Below are 14,792 nucleotides of genomic sequence, written 5' to 3'. Positions count from 1 at the left end.
TCCACTGGCAATGAAAGGAAAAATAAATAGTGTGTATCATCCCCCAGCTTTCACCCCACATCAGGGCAGCAAAGAGTTACAGCAAAAAGTCCATGAGAATAGTGATTCATTCTCTATTCAAAAGTGTCTGCAATCACTACCTACTAATTTAGTAGACTCTGGTTTTCAACAAGTTACTTCAGTCTCAATTTCCATAGCGGGAATCACACAAAAACTCCATCAGAAATATTCTTAGTATTTATATACTAAACTTTGTTTAAGCTGAAAAAATAAAGGAGTAAGAACAGCGAAAAATGGTCCAGTATTAAAACAAAAGGTTAATCCAGATAGTTTAAACTGCTGTCAGAGCTCTGTTTTTGTCAAAGGATCTTTAGCATAGATATTTTAGGTAGTAAAAATGATTGTTTCTCCCAGTATAAACTATGTAGACAATATGGCAACAATATAGACACTCCTGGAGTAGAAAGGAAATGTAGCTGGGCAGTCTATCAGAGAAGCTGCCCTTGGAAAACTGTATAAAAGAAAAGGATTGAAGCAGACATTGCAAATGACACGAATGAAATCTTACAGGTGTATACTTAATAACTGCTTGATACAGATCATACATCCCTGATTACAAGTCACCAGCCATTGAATCGTCTCATTTTGGCAAAAGGTCACGTCATCCATTGAGACAACAAAGAGATGGAAGAAGGGCAAGAGAAGAGCAAGTTAAATTAGACTTGGTCTGGAGCAAAGATCAGAATGCTTATCTGCACAAAGCTAAGCTGGAGAAATAATTATATATGGATAATTAATATCACACTACTTCACAAAAGCCTAGTTGCCTACAACACATCGATATCCACCTGCCATCCCCCAGTCATGGCATGGACAACATCTCAGAGACACAGCTACTGAAATCCTCTTCCTCTAGAGTTGCTCAAGACTGCTGGGATCTTGCCAAATGGAGGAAGCATAATGACTCAGCCACAACTGCTCTGACATTTGCCAATTCCTTCTCTTGGGATCTTGTCTCTTCTCCATGTTTCTACCAAAGATACTAGTGGACCTACTAGGTATTAGTGTTTTGTACAAATGGCTGATCACATGCCTTCCTCTGTTGCTTCCCCTCTTAGGATTAAAAAATGGGATAAGTTGTTTGCAACACACTATTACCTTGAATACTTCTCTTGAAGAAGGCCTTACAGCCCTCGCAAGACCAAACTCCATAATGGTAGCCTGAGGCATAGTCATTGCACACTGCACAGTAGCGAGTCTCCTTGGCAGATTCCATGGCCATGCTTCCCTTGTCACTGGTGCTGGCCAATCTCTCTCTGCCACCCTGGCGCCGATTATCTGAATTTGGCCTGGGGAAAAAAATAGGAGAAAAAAAAACAAAAAAACAAAAACAAAAAAAACAGTGAATCCATTAACATTAGAAAAGCAAAACATGCACTCTCCTCTAAAGAATAAGAGGCTTGGAAGATGTAGCAGATCCACTTTACTCTGACATTTTGAAATAATGAATCATAATGCAAGCTAATCTTTCATTACCTCTTGCCGTCTGTTGCATCAAAAGGTGTTTGCCTATGATATTAACCTTGAGGGGAAATTGTTTATTGCAAACTTTCTTAAAAAATGGACTTCCTACACCAGAATATATTATCCAGAAAATGACAAAATGAAATTAGCTGGTTTCTAATAGACTTATTCATTTTTTTTAGAGATTCTCAATTAACCCAGAACCATTAGAGACCAATGCTCATTCCAATTCTAGACCACACTAAGGGCCTTTAGAAATGGAGACAAAGCATGAAACAGCTAGAACATTTGAAAGTCAGATGAACTGATGAACAACACAGAACATGTGTAGAAAGATCATTCAAATTTTTACATCATTGTTACAAGGTAACCCCGGGTATCAGTTGTTATGACTTGACTGTAATTTGAGGATACTAGTCAATATTCAATATTTCTCTTCAAGAACATGTAGAATGAGAAGAACAGAGGAACACAAATGATTACAACAACCTTGAACATTTTCAGGGAGGAAGCGTATCTCAGAAAAGAAACTGAGAAAGCACAGTCAGAAAGTTCTGGGAGAACCAAGGAAATGGGGAAGCAAAAAAGTTTAAAGAAGTAGAAAGCTTTAAGGAGAGTGTGACCAATCGTGTCAAAGGAGCAGAAAAGTCCAATAAAACCAGGACTGATAAAATGAAGTTGCACTGGACAAGGAGGACACTTAGCAAGGAGTTTCAGTAGAGAGTACAAGCCAATCCAGTGGGTGGAGAGTGGATGGAACTTAAGGAAATGAAAATGAGTGAAGGCCATTCCTCTGAGAACTTGGACATGAATGGGAAGAGAATGAGATAGGGTTGTCACTAAAGAATATAAAGGCAAAAAGGCGTTGTTTTGAATGGAAGGGGCCTGAGAAGGCCTCATGGAGACGGAAGGGGATGGGCCAGTAGGGAGGGAATGGCGGAAGGTACGGAGAAGGGAAAGCAGAACAAAGTCAAGAAGGAAAGTAAAGCAGTTGGGATTAAATACACAGGTAGACGGAACAGCCTCACTGAAGACACCTTGAAGAAGACAGGGAGCAAAGAGGTAAGGAAAGGAGTAGATGAGACTAAGTTGGCATGTCTCATCTAACCACGTATAGGAGCAGAAATGACATTGACCCAGGATTTGCTAGGCATGTGCAACAGAATAAAGGTGGTATGAGAGAATTAGGGAGTATGTATCGCCAGAGCCCAGCACAGTGCCTGGAATGGAGTTGGCGCTCAATAATGCCTTGAAATGAATGGAGTGTTCCAGGGTATATAAGCGGGGGGGGGGGGGGGAGAAGTGGAAAAATATTGGAAGGAAAGATGGAATGAAGCCTATGACATTTAAAAACAAAAACAAAATAAGATGAGAAAAAGTGAATTGAAGATAGAGCTGCCAGGGTCTCTCGGTTAAGGAAGCTCATGCTTCCTGCTTTCCACTCCCCGCCCAAATAACCAGACCACCCTGACTGTCACCACTCCCTCCCCTTCACAAGCCTGCCTTTCCTTTTAGCTCAAATTGTACAACCCTTCCCTGCCCTTCTCACTCATTAACGTCGGCCACAATTTTGCGGCAGTGGCTCTCAAACTACATTTGCCGTAATATTCACAAAATAAGGAGCTCCTTGGGTTGAGTGCGTCTGACTTTGCCAGTTTGTTCCATTCTAAATGACTTAGCTCTTAGGTTGGCAGCCATAAACAGGAGATCTTTATTTTTTTAATATCCTTAGAGAGAGCTGACTCACAGTTTTCAATTCTAGTTCATATTCTGTTACCCATCTCCTTCCATTTCATCACCATGCCGTCAACACCCCCCCAAATAACCTCAAATCTTTCTACTGTTGTGGTTGGTTTGTTGGTTTGTTTGTTTTATTGTGGTACGCTGGCCTCTCACTGCTGTGGCCTCTCCCGTTGCGGAGCACAGGCTCCGGACGCGCAGGCTCAGCGGCCACGGCTCACGGGCCCAGCAGCTCCGCGGCATGTGGGATCCTCCCGGACCGGGGCACCCACCCGTGTCCCCTGCATCGACAGGCGGACCCTCAACCACTGCGCCACCAGGGAAGCCCCTTTCTACTGTTTGTTTACTAATGTCTCATGCACGATTCAAGTCAGCAGGTAGCAGCTGTGAAGATTTACCTACAGAAGCTTAGCACCTGGGGAGGGAAGGGGTGGTGAGCAAGCCTAACATTGATAGATTCGATGTCTTATAAACCTTATTAGTATTGACCCTCGGAAGCAGCTCAGCACCTAACACACAGCAAGCATCCAATACATGTTTGTTGAATGAATGAATGAATGAGTGAGTAAATAGTATATGCATGGGCAAAAGTTCCAAGGTGTCAAGTATCCTTCATCCACCCCTGCATAATAAAATACCATATTTTTCTAAATTGTGGCAAGATAAACATAATATAAAATCTGTTACCTTAACTGTTTTTAAGTGTACAGTTCAGTGATAAGTATATTCACACTGTTGTACAACCAATCTCCAGAAATTTTCCATCTCACAAAACTGAAACTGTTTACCCATTAAACAACAACTCCTCATTTCTTCTCCCCCCACCCAGCCCCTGGCAAACACCATTCTACTTTCTGTCTCTATGCATTGGTACTCTGGATACTTCATGTAAGTAGAATCATATAGTATTTGTCTTTTTGTGACTGGTTTATTTCACTTAGCATCATCCATGCATGAACTCCTCTCTTATCAGCCACTCCTAATCTCCACACGCTGGAAATAACGTATCCGTGTTCTGAACTCGACAGCAGGTTTTTCTTTACTTCTCTTCTTCTGCTTACTACATTATCACTCCTTCAATTGTACATTCTCGTCTTCATTGCTGTCCACTAAGTTCCTTGTGTCTTATCTTTGGAACGCTGAGTGTTTATAGCACAGAGCTTCTTCCAGAATAGGAACTCAATAAATATTGATATCAAATGAATTAATCAATGACTGAGTCAATAATACAACAATTTTCAAAACAGTATAAATAGGATATGCAAATACTGTTTTTAAGACTATGGGTAAAAGATGTAAGAGCAAAAGCCCATTTTCCCCAGATCTAGCAGAGTTGCATGCTGTCGGCAAAATGCCTTTCATCCACACTTTACCTTTGAGATGGCCCTGGAATACTGAAAGTCTACTGTAGACATAGGGCATAAAATCAGAAAGCTTACGAGAAGAAGAGCGGGGAAATTACCCAGGCCACGTTTCCTCTCCATAAAGCAACTTTTTTATCCAAATGGGAAGTTCACATATATAACATTGTCAGTAATCATTTTGGCTCAGCCCTGCTCGATGAAGACCCCCAGACCAGGGTTGCATAAAAACGAATATAATCCAGATCAAGCGAAGAGGCAAGTGAGATCATCTCATGGGTTGCAAAGCCCTGTGGCACCTTGAAATGTGATGCTCAAGGCTGTCTTGAGAGTCAAGCCAAGCTCACTTGGCACAGCTGCATCCAAATAGAGATCCGTGTCCTCAGGATGCAGACTCACTTGGCCCCGTTATCTGCAGTGGAAAGGATCAGAGAGGGAGGTGCCCACGTCTGGACTCAGACCAACACACAAGGGTAGCTCAGGCACCAACCCAAGGTTAGACCAGTCCCCAGGGATAAGCCTACTTACAGGTCCCGGACGCACCTCTTCCAGCTGTCCTTTGCCTGGCCTTGCCCGACTGCAGCTGTCATAGACCCGGAACCTTTAGCCTCACACCTCTCCAGTAGGAAGTGCTTACATTACATTTAGGGCAATCTTTCTTCCTCTCCCTTTGCCTCAGAGGCCCTTTGGCTTCTCCTTATTTCCACAGGACCAACATTAACTACTCTCATTAACTACTTTTCATGTTCTAAATGTCGTCAGATTCTGCCATCCTAATAAGAGGCTTTGGATAAAAGCCTTTTTATCCATTTGGATAAAAATGCCCTCTCCCTTTAGCCTACGTGAAGATTTAACTAACTCTTTTGCCAAATTGCTAAAACGTCTCCCTTTCTGTACAACTTGTCTCCTATTCTCACTAAATTGTCACCAAATTTAGTGAGTTTCTCATCCTGGACACTTCCTCATAAGACATAGATAAGAAGTTGACTAGTCTTTTAGGTTACGTATTAAGAGATTAGATGTTCTTTAGCCCTACAGATACTTTTAAAGATTCTCTGAAAAGAAGTAGGGCAGAAGCTTGAGTGAGACATGGAGGGATGTTCTGCATCAGTGACTTAACACATTGCAACTCTGAGGCACACAAGTGACTGAGGAATGGAGTAAAGTAATGGCAGAAAAAGAATGGCAGAGGCTAGAGAGCATCAAATAACAAAAGACACCACCAGTGCACCTATGGAAACTAGAAACTCAACTGATTAGATTTAGTTCCATTTTCATTACATCAGTTTGACAACTAAATATTTCCAAATGGATGCCCCACTGATATTACGTACTCGATATGATTAAGAGAGATGCCAGAAGGCATTCATATTGGGGTCAGACAGTGGACGCTCTTGGACCAAGTAAAAACAGAGCCCATTAAAAAGTATTTGCCAGGCTTCCCTGGTGGCGCAGTGGTTGAGAGTCCGCCTGCCGATGCAGGGGACGTGGGTTCGTGCCCCGGTCCGGGAGGATCCCACATGCCGCGGAGCGGCCGGGCCCGTGAGCCATGGCCGCTGAGCCTGCGCGTCCGGAGCCTGTGCTCCGCAACGGGAGAGGCCACAACAGCGAGAGGCCCACGTACCGCCAAAAAAAAAGTATTTGCCCGGAAGATTTTCACTAATCAAAGGAAAAGTTTGAAGCTCAATGTAACCAAATACTCTTGTTTTTCCAACCACAAATCATGGTACCAGCCATCCAAAAGCACTATTCCCCCGATTAGCCAAGCATTAAAAAGGTTTTTTTAGAGCCTTGGTTTCTAAAGGAAATATTTTTTTGCAAAGTTAAAAGAATCAACAAATATCCACTCCCTAGAAATGTGGGGGTAATTAAGCACTAGTGGAACAACTTCATGAGGTTCCCTCACCAATCAAATCCCCGAAGTTGTGAGCATTCAAAGTTCCCTGAACTTTCTTTTCATGGCATTTACCATAATTTCCAGTCCCATGTTTGAGGCATTATTAACAAATATATGTTCCCTGTGGTAAACAGTAAATTCCATGAAGGCAGGGACCATGTCTCATTCGCTCCCAATTTTAACCGACACACAGTAGGTTGTTAATAAACATTTGCTAAATGTACCTCCTACATCTAAGCCATCATCAAATTCAGTCCATCACTTCTTCAAAACACAGTGCCTATCCTTCTCTGCATCCCTGGTTTTCATCATTCTCGCATAAGAGACCAACACTCCATGTCTGAATTACTAGAATTAAAGTCCTGTCTCCCATCATTCCTCAAACTCCTCCGGCCAACCACTGCCAAAAGAATCATCATAAAAGACAACATTCATCTCTCAATAACTTCTCATTGCCTATACCCGGGGATCATTACCTTTTTGGTGGGTCAAGGACTTGTTTGACGATACGATGAAAATGCTGAAACTGTCTAGAAAACACATAAACAAACTTTCAAACTTCTGCCTATAATTTTAGGGGAGTCATAAACCAGGAAAACTCAAGTTAAAAAAATCATCAACAAATAAAATTAAGCCCAAGCGCTTGAATTCCCTGCTCCAATCAGAACTGGTCTCTTTGTAGCTCCCTGAGCAAAATTTTATCAAATCCACCTCTGAGAAATTGCTCACACTATGCTCCCCACTTAGTCACCGCCTCCCATCACCTACACATCTCAGCTGTCAGATAAAACCATGCTTCGTTTCCCATATTCCATAAGGCTTAGCCTACCTATTCCAACTCACACTGGTTCAGCTTTAAATTCTTACAGCAGGTAAAGTCTTCACCACTTCTCTGGACACCCACTCAGATCTCACTGGCCACTACTCCACCCCTATTTCCTCTGCAGGATTTTCTTCCCCCACCAGGCTCCTAAATGCCAATGTTCCTTGAGGTTCTGCCCCCAGCCCTCGGCTGTCTCAGCTGACAGCTCTTTGTGGGAATCTCAGCCAAGTGTGTGACCACAAGAAACCACCATCCCATACTCCTCTCCTGGACAGCAGACCTAGAGGCTAATTACCCACTCTGCAGCTCCTGTTGAATGACCCTAAGAAACCTCAACCTTAATGCACACAAAACTAAACTCAGGATCTTTCCCTCAAAACCTGTTCTTACTCCTGCGTTCCCATTTTTGGCCCTATGGCCCACTGATCCACCTGAGGCATTCAAGCATGATGTGCCCCCTGCCTGGAACACCCTTCCTCACCCATTGAATAACTCCTATTTCTCCTCCAGTTCAAAGTTTAAACTTAACTTCCTCCAGGGAGCTTTGCTGACCTCCATGAGCTAGGTTATAGATGTACCCTGAACTCCCCCTATTGTAGTAGAGGCCTTTACTCCCTATGATATTGTGATTTATAATAAGAAATATATATTTGGTCTTTATCCCCATTCCTTGCACAGAGTTCCTAAAACCCTTGGAATTTCCTAAGTGATGAAAGCAACGGAGGTATCTCTTGTTATGTTAACAAAGTGACTTTTGGACCCCATCTAAGGAGGAGGGTTGGTTGCCAGGGGAACCAGTCAAGCATTGAGGGTTGGAACTTTCAGTTCCACCTCCTGATTTGGGGGGATAGGGGAGGGGATGGAGGCTGAATCAATCACCAATGGCCAGTGATTTAATCAATCATGCCTAGGTAATGAAGCCTCCATAAAAACCCAAAAGGGAGGGACTGGAGAGCTTCTGGGTGGGTGAACACACAGAGGTATGGAGAGAGGGGTACAGCTGGAGAGGGCATGGAAGCTCTGCACCCCCTCCCCGTACCTTGCTCTACACATCTCTTCCATCTGGCTGTGATCTAGTAAGTCAAATGTTTATAATAAACCAGCAATCCAGTAAGCAAAATGTTTCCCTGAGTTCTGCGAGCCATTCTAGCAAATTAATCAAACCCAAACAGAGGCTCATGGGAAAGCTGGATTTAAAGCCAGTTGGTCAGAAGCACAGATGATGACTGGGCCTTGCAATCAGCATCAGAAGTGAAGGGCAGTCTCATGAGACTAAGCCCTTAACCTATGGGATCTGATACCATCTCCAGGGAGCAAGTGTCAAAATGGAGTTCATCGCTTGGGGGTGTGTTAAAACACATACAGAATGCGGTCAGAATCATACTTCCCTATTCAAAACCCTCATGGCTTCCCACCACACCAAGAATAAAATTCAAAGGCCCAGCGCCATCTGTCCATCTCACCTGGACTCCTCACACTGCTTCCTCCCTCACCAAGTTCCAAGCGCTGAAGTCGCTGCTGCTCTACAGAGGCGAAGGGCGTCCAGGTCTCAGCGCTCTTCTCCTGACTTGTTTCCTCCCTCCACTCAGCGTTTCTCACCTTCTCAGGGGGCCTTTCCTGACCTCTCTAAAGTAGCCTCCCAATTACTGTTCACCCTTTTATATTGGTTTGGTTTTTCCTTATGGCGCTTAATGGCTACCCAACATCAAACCAAACGTTAACGTTTATTTACTGTGTGTCTTCCCCAAATGTAAGCTTCCTTTTCCCCAAACCTTGAAGAGAGCCCAGCAGAGAAATAATTGTTGAATGAACAAGTACATAAATAAATGATTGAAGTCGTGGACCCACATTTGGTTGTGTTCTAATTATCTATCCTTCCCCATACACTGTAACCTCCACCATGGCAGGGACTGTGCCTCCCTTACTCACCAGGCTCTCCCAGCTCACGCTCAGCACAGTCTGACACACAGGTAAGTGACTAAGAAACATCTGCCATCTGAATGAAGGTACAGACATGGTGAGTCTTCTTGGAAGTCTTCCCAACTCGCCTGTCACTCCCACATCACAACCCTGCCCTCCACACCACAGCAAGAGCGAGGCAAAATGGACATGAAATCCTTTATGTCTCCTCAACGTCTATCATAAGACTTCCTAATCTTCTTCTGGGTGGGCCCCGGGAAAATACCCTTATTTACAGAAACACAGATTTTGCTCATAATCTTTGGGTGTTCATGGGCCCCCTGAAGTCCATGAGTGGTCTCCTTAAAAGACTTCAGACTAAGAGCACCCACCCCAGGTCTATGGGAGAAATGCAGGCTCTTTAGTATTGACCATGATGACTTGGCCACTGTCCAGTCTCCAGCTCCATCCCTCCCTGTGAGGGTTAATTTAAGTGTCTCACTTCCCCAACCTGGCTAGCACATGTCTGGGCCTTTGTCCACACTGCTTCCTACCTTGGCCAAAAAGTAAAAATCTCCTGAGTGAAAATGGCCCCTTCCCAGGTAGCAACCACTGAATTTCTCAATAGAATCAACATGCGATCCTAGAGTATCACATATATAACTATTCCGAAATCCTCCTCCTCATCATATGTGTTCACTGTGTGTCTCCAGGAAAGAGATCCTATTGGCGTCGCCTTTGCTTCCCAGTTTCCAGCACAGTAATGACAACTAGTAAACGTCTGACAGTTGACTGTGGAATGAGTAAGAATATATGCTCCATACTGTACGTCTTGCCTGCCCAACGTATGGAAACTATATTCTAAGTATTTTCTATCACCCCCAAAGCACCTGGTATGGTACTTTGCACACAGAAAGTACCCAATAAATACTTACTGGATAAATTAATCAGTAAAGAATTAAGAACAACTTTGCAAGAGACACAGCTGAATCTGTTGCAATACCAGAACGCTGTATCAAGATAACAAGAAGCCAGTTATTGATGCCTGTGTGTGTACCAATATACAAATCAATCAGAACATGGTTTCTTATGTACCTCCTTCTGCTTTAAATATCAACAGGGATGGGCATAAGCTAGAGGTGGTTCGTACCTTTGGCCAGAACTTACCTATGGGTATTTCTACTCTATGCAACTTTGTATTTCGATTTTAATATGACCTTTATTTTTTTTCCATGGCAGTATAGAAATGTTCTTAAAAAGAATAAAGTTGATATAAAATGGTAGAGTCTAGAGAGGGAAAATTCTGAATCTCATTTTTAGAAAAGTTAGAGTTGGGCTTCCCTGGTGGCGCAGTGGTTGGGAGTCCACCTGCCGATGCAGGGGACGCGGGTGCGTGCCCCGGTCCAGGAGGATCCCACATGCCACGGAGCGGCTGGGCCCGTGAGCCATGGCCGCTGAGCCTGCGCGTCCGGAGCCTGTGCCCCGCAACGGGAGAGGCCACAACGGTGAGAGGTCCACGGACCGAAAAAAAAAAAAAAAAAAAAGCTAGAGTTAAATAAGTCCTGGGCCACATTTGGGAAGCCCAGTAAAACAGGTGGTAGTTATGTTCTGTGGTAGGCAAGTTAAAAATTATTTTCTGGATAGCAAATATAGGTCCTTTCAACTTGGCTGGAAATTAAAGACTCTAGCTCGTTTATACTGCTTACCTGAAAACTTACTCTATCTCTTGTCTCATATTACCCAATTAATGAGTATAATTTTTATTTGTATTTGTTGTATCTTCTGGTTAATAAACAGAGGCAGATAATGTTCTTCCCTAAAAGGTACAAAAGAAAACTTCTTCCAAAAAATGACTGGTGATAAATGCAGTTCACTTCGATTCCATGAAATTATCTAGCAAGAGAGTTATAGTTGCTATTTCAGCTTCTGCCCAAAGTCCAGACCACACCCTGGACTTCTGGAAAACCCAGCATGACCCCTTGGTCTAGCAGCTGGAGGAGAAGGCAAGCAAATTTTTGCACAAAATTGATCATTGTGGCGGGTATTACTTTAAGTGCTTTACATGGAATTAAATCATTTAAACCTCAAAACTACCCCAAGCAGTACTATTATAACTGGTTGTTTTAAACATGAGGTAACCACGGTTCAGAGAGATTAGCTAACTCACCCAAGTCATCCAATCAGGAAAGGATGGTGTCAAGGACCCAGGCAGCCTGATCCCAGATCCCAGGCTCCCCAAAGAGAAGAGAATCCTTGGGAACTCTACCCCAACTCATCACAAGGCAAGGGCAGAGTATGTAACAACTGGGAACAAAATCATTACCTCAGATCTCATTCCTAAACTCATAAACAGTAATCCTGTTAGAAATTGTCCGTAATTATTTATTACAAGGCCAATAATACTTTTTGAAGGGAAAATGCTCATTCAATTTCTAGTGCAAAGGTTAAGAACTCTGTCATGTTCCATGAAAACAGAGATAATGGAGCTGACAGTCATACAGAAGAACGCGTTGATGAAAGTTTGAATATCTCCTAAAAATACGATTTCAGAAAATGCCTATTTTAACTCATCAACAAATAGAAAATAATATGTCATTAGTGCTTATATACAAGAGTCCTGAAATTCTTTATGCACAAAGAACATTAGCATTTGCCAGTCAAAACTTAAGTCTCTGTGAAATGTCAAGAGGTTTTCCCACTCAAAAAAATATCTTCACCCCCAAATACAAGCAAGTGTTGATTTTCCACACTAATGGGAAACAAGAACAACCTGGCATAAAATTCCCTAAAAAACCCATTTAGCCAATATCTTTTTATGTTTTATCAGTTACTCATGTGTAACCAAGCGACCTGATTGGAGTTTCACCACCTCTCCTTTCTCTACTCTCACCAACCAGTTGCAAGTGCTAATGAACGGTGAGGATAAGAAGCCCAAAGTAAGATGCAAGACATGGGGCATATGGGTGACACAAAGGAGCTAAGTCAGGAAAGAGCTGTGGTTTGACACCACACCTTCTTAAAACAAGTCTGACTGGCAGTCTAATTTCCACAGAAAAATAGGACACTCTACCAGGAGAATAATCATCTACTCACATCCAGAAATATTAAGAAATTCATTCACTCATTCAACAGCACTGGGAAAGTATCTACTTATTACCAGCCAGGGAGCATCCTAGGACAAAGGACATATGCAAAAGGAGGGAGAACAATAAGGAGAGAAGGGACAAAAGGAAGAGAAGAAGGATAGCTTCTGTCCTAGGAAAGCAGACAACTCAAGGAGGAAGACTTGGGCCTTTGGAAAAAGGCCCTCCAGGTACAGAACCCCAAAATACCAAACGCAATCCTGCTCTAACACTGGCCTCTGGTCTGCTTTTGAGTGTGATCCATAAATCATCCCACAAATCGTAAATTAATGATCCCATCCAAGACACAGGGACAATATATCACCACATAAAAAGGCCACACAAACATGTCTAGAATTGCAAATGGAAATTTTTACTTTAAAAAATTCTTTGGGAATCTGTATGTCATTAGGGATAGCTTCACTGCAAATGTAATCAATTTCAATGAGGGAGGCAGGGTATTGTGGTGGAAAAATTCTACACTGAGTCAGAACTCCTGGGTTCTAGATAAAAGGCTGCCAATAACAGCTGCATGGCTTAAGCAAGTCACCAATCTCCTTGGGCCTCAGTTTCTTCTCTATCAAATGAGAAGTCTCAACTATGTTTTCTAAATTACTTTCCAGCCTTTACGCTGGGTGACCATGATTCTGACCCATGCCTCCGACCAACAATAACATCTATAACCAGCTAGAATTTCTTCAGTGGGTCTCGCCAGTGCACGGCCCATTTTTCAAAACCCTTTCCCAAGAGTAATAAAATGTGTAAAAGATGAGTTGGTAAGAGTTCCATGACCAATCAAAGAGGACAAACACCCAGTCCATCAGAAGGAGCTGTCGGTGATGGCCATTGTGTTTCTAACTGCCAAAGTGGCTTGCCCACAGAAATGTCACTTCTCACTAATATGAGGCATGAGAAAACAGGAAGAAAAAAAAAAAATAGAGGGAAGACAGACAAGAAATAGATAAACAAAGAAATGGGGAGGGGGGTGTACATCTGTATATTTGACATATTCTTAGTTCACTGAGCTCTATTAACAATGATTGAGGTGGAAAGCTGGGTAGAAGAAAAGATAGCTGAGATATCAAAGACAAAGGAGACATAATTCATCTACTGAGGCTCTGCTCAGTCAGCACACATGGCTGGAGAGGGTTCCGAAGCAAATGAACGATTCCAGAATAGAAGACAATTTGAATATGGTTTAAAATGAACAGAGGTTCTTTTGCACAGGACCTTCCTCGATAGTAAGGCCAAATTCTTCACCATAATCAGTGACCAGAAATGTTGACACCTCCAGGTAGGTATCAAGAGCTCTCTTAGATGCAGAAGTTAGAACTAACCTGCAGAGTTAGCCCTCTTTGATTTTCCAATCCACTCTACAGGAAGCAAGCTCAAAGAGCAACCTATTCTTTTGCTGCTGATGCGACGAAGAAAAAAACACCTTGCTTACTTCTGAGAAGACACAGTAGATTGCTCTGTGGTGTAGCAATGACAATTGCAGATTATGTCATCCAGAGACACTAGGAGCACGTGGGACACCTATAGAGTTGCACACTATGTGGATATCATGGTGAGATGAGATTGGGTTGGTGTGTGTGAGACACCCTGCCAGGGGCAGCGATTCTGGAACTTGTGGGACGTTTTGGAGTTTTGACATGCTACTGTTACCTCTTTGACTTAGGGTAACGTATGCAAAGTGCTCTCTGCAATAGCTCGACCTTTCTCCAGACTCATCACCTGCTGCTCCTTTACCCACCTTCCAGGTACCGCGTACTCCAGCAGCCAACTGTGGGCACTTCCTAACCTGCCATGCCTTCGCTCTTCTCATGCCTTCGCTCTTCTCATGCCTTCACTCATGTTGTTTTCTGACAAGAATACATTTGCCCAGCCCCTGTGATCCAGGAGAAACCCTAATCGCATCCTGACTCACTTCTTCCCTCTGCTATCTCTATACCTTGTAGCCACGTTCTCTTTGCCTCCCTGATTGCAATAATGGTTCCACAGGTTCCATGCTCACTAGACTGTGGAAGCCTTGTGAACAACATCTAATAATATATAGGAGGCAGCCAATTAATCTTTTGATTTCATTTAAATTAATTCAATTTAATAATTCACCTGAATTACGTGGAGCTAGCTGCATGATAGCTCTTGAAATAATTAAAAATACCTTGAGAGATTAGTAAATCCATCCTAATATATGTCCAATTGCTGGCCCAAATTTCTTCTAGAGAAGAATAGATAATAGAGCAAAAGAAATTTCAAGTTTGGGTAAGTCGCTCCCTGTTTACCAGGATTTTCTCAACCACCATCTAAGGGACTTTAGAATAAGTCACTTAACATGTGAATAACTCTGTGCCACTTTTCCACATTTGAAAATAGCAATACCAATATTTTCTCTAGCTGGAGAATTAACGACATTGGAAGATATT

General features: G+C 42.8%; 1 protein-coding gene across 3 annotated transcripts in view; it reads right to left on the bottom strand.

The window, feature by feature from the left end:
* The window catches only part of ESR1 (estrogen receptor 1), a 290,300-nt gene that overhangs the window by 256,527 nt on the left and 18,981 nt on the right, over positions 1-14,792 (bottom strand). For all 3 annotated transcript variants that reach the window (XM_067011037.1, XM_059035882.2, XM_067011038.1), the window contains exon 2: positions 1,159-1,349. In XM_067011037.1, the coding sequence (XP_066867138.1) occupies positions 1,159-1,349 (191 nt within the window). The remainder of the gene's footprint in view (positions 1-1,158; positions 1,350-14,792) is intronic.

The sequence above is a fragment of the Kogia breviceps genome, chromosome 13 (genome assembly GCF_026419965.1).
Source record: "Kogia breviceps isolate mKogBre1 chromosome 13, mKogBre1 haplotype 1, whole genome shotgun sequence".
NCBI lineage: Eukaryota > Metazoa > Chordata > Mammalia > Artiodactyla > Physeteridae > Kogia > Kogia breviceps.
Note: the sequence above shows the minus strand (reverse complement) of the source record. Positions and strands in the feature narration are given on the sequence as shown.